This window comes from Triticum aestivum, chromosome 2B, assembly GCF_018294505.1.
Source record: "Triticum aestivum cultivar Chinese Spring chromosome 2B, IWGSC CS RefSeq v2.1, whole genome shotgun sequence".
Taxonomy (NCBI): domain Eukaryota; kingdom Viridiplantae; phylum Streptophyta; class Magnoliopsida; order Poales; family Poaceae; genus Triticum; species Triticum aestivum.
The window spans coordinates 64,440,998-64,446,023 of NC_057798.1; the positions used below are offsets into that span (position 1 = coordinate 64,440,998).

Below are 5,026 nucleotides of genomic sequence, written 5' to 3' on the forward strand. Positions count from 1 at the left end.
GCATCTCTACAAGAAAACAAATCTCCACATGCCCAAAAAAATTATGATACCAACATAGTTACGAAGTATCATGCCGCCACACGCATCTTCACTCGAAATATAAGAGTCGTCGGTATTCAGTTTGACCCATCCCTCGATCGATGTATTCCATCCTAGGGCCGGAGCTAGTGCACTTGCGGGCACACTAGGACGATCATGCGATATGACATCTTTCCCTTTTACCAGATCAACATGAATGCTCATATTGATGCCAATCAAGGAATTCAAGTAATTATGCAAAAATCTGACAGAAACATCCATGGGCGAGGCAGGTTTATTTGTACTAATCCATTTCGAACATGCCAACTCCTCCAAAAGGTTATGAGCAACATGGACTGTTATATATCGCTAAGTGGAGCTAGGGCTCGCAATAGCCACCATTTTCCATTATTAATCACCGACTCAATACTTGGCAACTTCCATACTTTGGCCATCGATAAGTAAAGATCTTAAACAAAATGCTGCGCAAAAATGGATGTAAATTCTCTATACTGGGCATCTACTTTATCTCTAGACTAATCTTATGCTTCTTCCACATATACAGGGAGTCCGAAGCCAGACGCCATGCAAGATTTTAGATCATGTGAGGTGCCGCATGTTGGGGAACATAGTAATTTCAAAAAAATTCCTACGCACACGCAAGATCATGGTGATGTATAGCAACGAGAGGGGAGAGTGTGTCCACGTACCCTCGTAGACCGAAAGCGAAAGCGTTATGACAACAGGGTTGATGTAGTCGTACGTCTTCACGATCCGACCGATCCAAGCACCGAACGTACGGCACCTCCGAGTTCAGCACACGTTCAGCTCGATGACGATCCGCGGACTCCGATCCAGCAGGGTGTCGGGGATGAGTTCCGTCAGCACGACGGCGTGGTGACGATGATGATGTTCTACCGACGCAGGGCTTCGCCTAAGCACCGCAACGATATGACCGAGGTGGAATATGGTGGAGGGGGGCACCGCACACGGCTAAGGAACGATCACGAAGATCAACTTGTGTGTCCTGGGGTGCCCCCCTGCCCCCGTATATAAAGGAGCAAGGGGGGAGGCCGGCCGGCCCTTGGGGCGCGCCAAGGAGGGGGGAGTCCTCCTCCTAGTAGGAGTAGGACTCCCCTTTCCTAGTCTAACTAGGAAGGGGGGAGGGGGAAGGAAAGAGGGGGAGAGGGAGAGGGAAAGAGGGGCCGCGCCCCCTCCCTTAGTCCAATTCGGACTCCCCATGGGAGGGGGCGCGCCACCTCCTGGGCTGCTGCCCTCTCTCTCCCCTCAGGCCCACTAAGGCCCAATACTTCCCCGGGGGGTTCCGGTAACCCTTCCGGCACTCCGGTTTTCTCCGAAATCACCCAGAACACTTCCGGTGTCCGAATATAGTCGTCCAATATATCAATCTTTATGTCTCGACTATTTCGAGACTCCTCGTCATGTCCGTGATCACATCCGGGACTCCGAAGAACTTTCGGTACATCAAAATATATAAACTCATAATGAATCTGTCATCGTAACTTTAAGCGTGCGGACCCTACGGGTTCGAGAACTATGTAGACATGACCTAGAACTGTTTCCGGTCAATAACCAATAGCGGAACCTGGATGCTCATATTGGCTCCTACATATTCTACGAAGATCTTTATCGGTCAGACCGCATAACAACATACGTTGTTCCCTTTGTCATCGGTATGTTACTTGCCCGAGATTCGATCGTCGGTATCTCAATACCTAGTTCAATCTCGTTACCAGCAAGTCTCTTTACTCGTTCCGTAATACATCATCTCACAACTAACTCATTAGTTGCAATGCTTGCAAGGCTTTAAGTGATGTGCATTACCGAGAGGGCCCAGAGATACCTCTCCGACAATCGGAGTGACAAATCCTAATCTCGAAATACGCCAACCCAACAAGTACCTTCAGAGACACCTGTAGAGCACCTTTATAATCACCCAGTTACGTTGTGACGTTTAGTAGCACACAAAGTGTTCCTCCGGTAAACAGGAGTTGCATAATCTCATAGTCATAGGAACATGTATAAGTCATGAAGAAAGCAATAGCAACATACTAAACGATCAAGTGCTAAGCTAACGGAATGGGTCAAGTCAATCACATCATTCTCCTAATGATGTGATCCCGTTAATCAAATGACAACTCTTTTGTCCATGGCTAGAAAACATAACCATCTTTGATAAACGAGCTAGTCAAGTAGAGGCATACTAGTGACACTATGTTTGTCTATGTATTCACACATGTATTATGTTTCCGGTTAATACAATTCTAGCATGAATAATAAACATTTGTCATGAGATAAGGAAATAAATAATAACTTTATTATTGCCTCTAAGGCATATTTCCTTCACCTCACTCCACCAAATGTATTGCCAACATGTCCGCCTTTCTAATGATGCTGAGCTAAAGGAAGCCGCACTACATCTCTAAATTTCTTTCAGATGTATTATCAACATGTGAGTGTTCAGAGAAAAAGTCGAGAAAAAAGAAGCATATGTTATTTAAGAAACAATAACTTATTTTTTTCTCTGCAGCCCGTGGAAAAGTTTGTTAAGGAGGCATGCATATGTGGAAGAGTTTGTTAATGAGCAATGCATTGAACATATAAATGATGCTGGGGTGCTAGGTAGGCATGTGCTATCCACGTGTCCGTCAATAGTGAGCACGAGCGGGCGGCGGTACCGCGGTAGCGAGAGCGAGATTGCAGCGAGCCAATCCAGGGTGTCCCCTCTCTGAGAAAATATCTCCTCTCTCTCCATCCTCCCTCCTCATCCGGCTCCTCTTCTCCACGCCGCCGCCGCCTCCTCCTCCTCTTCCCCGCCCCTCACGGCCGCCTCGCCCCCTTCAGCACCTCCTCCTCCCCTTCCTCTCCTCCTTCCCCGCCTCGACCTACAGGTAAAGGGCGACAGCGGCGGCACTCGAGCAGATGAGAGGGAGAGAGAAGGAAGGGGAGGCGGCGCTCAGGCAGATGAGACAGAGAGAGAGAGGTAGGTGCAGCGAGGCGACGGATGGGAGAGGGGCAAGGGCGACCTCCACCGCGAGCGCGCGGACCCGTCACCCATGCCAGCGAGGTCCTCGGTCAGGGTGGACACGGTCCGGGCCGGTCCGGTCCCGGTCCGAGCCGCCACTTGGACCGGCCGCCGGCGATCCGGTCCGGACCGGACCGAGCTGTCCAACGAGCTCCTTTTCTGGGACCGGACCGTTTGGGGGCCAGCTCGGTCAAGCCCGAGAGGACCGAATGGACCGGCCCGTCACCTTGCCTGGCAGACTGTATTTTGCTGCGTATAGGTCATATTTAGCTGTTGTTTATGCAGTTGCAGGTAGCTGCCGATCGCACGATCCATCCCATGACCTGGTCTTGAGCGAAACTAGCTGAGCTACTGACTGTACGTGGACATATGCATGCTGCCGGTCCTATTATTCAGAGAAGGAGCAAAGTGTATGCTAGAACATGCAACAGACTAGTCATCAGTTTAGGCATCTGTTGTTTTTGGAGAGTAAATAAAGCAAAAGTGCAACAACAAGTAGATAAGTTTAGCTACTGTTTAGGCATCACATAGTGACAAGCTTACGAATGGATGTAATATGATAAGTCATCACTCCTCACTACATTTTCAGGTAAGTTTGGACAGGAACAGCAGATATATCACATCCACAAACAATTCATTTGGACAGCAGGCACTGGACTAAATTTGGACAGTAAAAATAACTACATTCGGACAGCATTTTCTTTGTTTTTTGGACATCAAAACAACTGATTTTGACAGCAAACATAGCACAAATCAGGTTAAGCAACACAAATACCACATCCACAAACATAATGTCTTATCATCATTGAACGACACAATTACAAACTTGCAATGACAATTTCAAGTCCATGTCAATTGGCAAGTTGAACATAACACAAATGAGAGGTTCATCTCCAAGCTAGCTGTGACATTTCACAGTTCATGACTTGACAAGTTCGAACATAACCCAAATGCAAAAGTAGCCTTCCCATGAGAAAGATCACTTTGACATTCGTCTCCAAAATAGCAAGATCAAGATCAACATCCACATGATGAGTGTCTACAAGATAAGCAACATTCACATAAATAATGTTTGGTATCGTATACCAAGTGAAACATGTAGGAAGAATTGTTACCAATCGTTGATCTCCTCCACGATGGGTAACTTGATGGTTTCAACATCATCCTCTTCATTCTCATCCCTCGGCTACAAGTGTGGAAGTTCGACAAATGCTCACATCACAACAAGACCAAAAAAGAAAGAAAGAAAAAGGTAAGGAAAAGATGGCAAACATACCACCAGATTCAAGTCAACGTGAGCACCCTTTATATAACTTGCACCACAAACTAATGCCTCCACCATAACCGGTTTTAACGAACTCCTGTAGTCATCTAATACACACAAGTAGACAAACTAGTTTGAGGATGAGAACTTGACAAGTTTATATCCAAAGTTCATCAGTACGAGTTGACATACCTAAAATCCTTCCGGTCGTGCTGAAGGTAGATTCTGAAGACACGGAGGTAGCCGGGATAGTAAGGAACCTCCTGGCTATCTTGGCCATAATTGGGTACCTAGGAGCATTGACTTTCCACCAACCAAGAAGATCAAGAGCCTTGTTGCGAGGTTCAACCGCATCCTCTAAGTAGTTCCTCAACTCACTCTTTGATATTCTTGTTGAACGGGACGATAAGAAGGACTCATACCCAGCTTGAACCGGGATACTAGGAATGTTTATAGAGGAAGATACACTTTCTCCATTTCCAGCTCGCTTATCTTGGGAAACACATTTGTCATACAAGGTCGCCAACTCTTTCTCCACGATTTTCATCTCAGTCCTACACCTCGTACTTCCTACTCCATATAGTTCTCCAAAGGCCCACTCTATGTAATTCATCTTGTACCTAGGATGAAAGATGATAGCATTGGAGTGAATTAGCAAGCACATGAATAAAAAAACAGCAAGCACAATAATAAAAAAA

The 5,026-nt window shown here is 46.6% G+C and overlaps 1 protein-coding gene across 1 annotated transcript; it reads right to left on the minus strand.

Moving 5' to 3' along the window:
• Positions 1-3,955: 3,955 nt before the first annotated feature.
• Positions 3,956-4,892, minus strand: LOC123043504 (zinc finger BED domain-containing protein RICESLEEPER 1-like). Its single transcript, XM_044465973.1, has 4 exons — positions 4,521-4,892; positions 4,341-4,435; positions 4,180-4,250; positions 3,956-4,103 (listed from the first exon to the last, which is right to left on the minus strand). Coding segments are annotated over exons 1-4 (522 nt in total). The 5' UTR covers positions 4,876-4,892; the 3' UTR covers positions 3,956-4,102.
• Between the last annotated feature and the right edge of the window lie 134 nt (positions 4,893-5,026).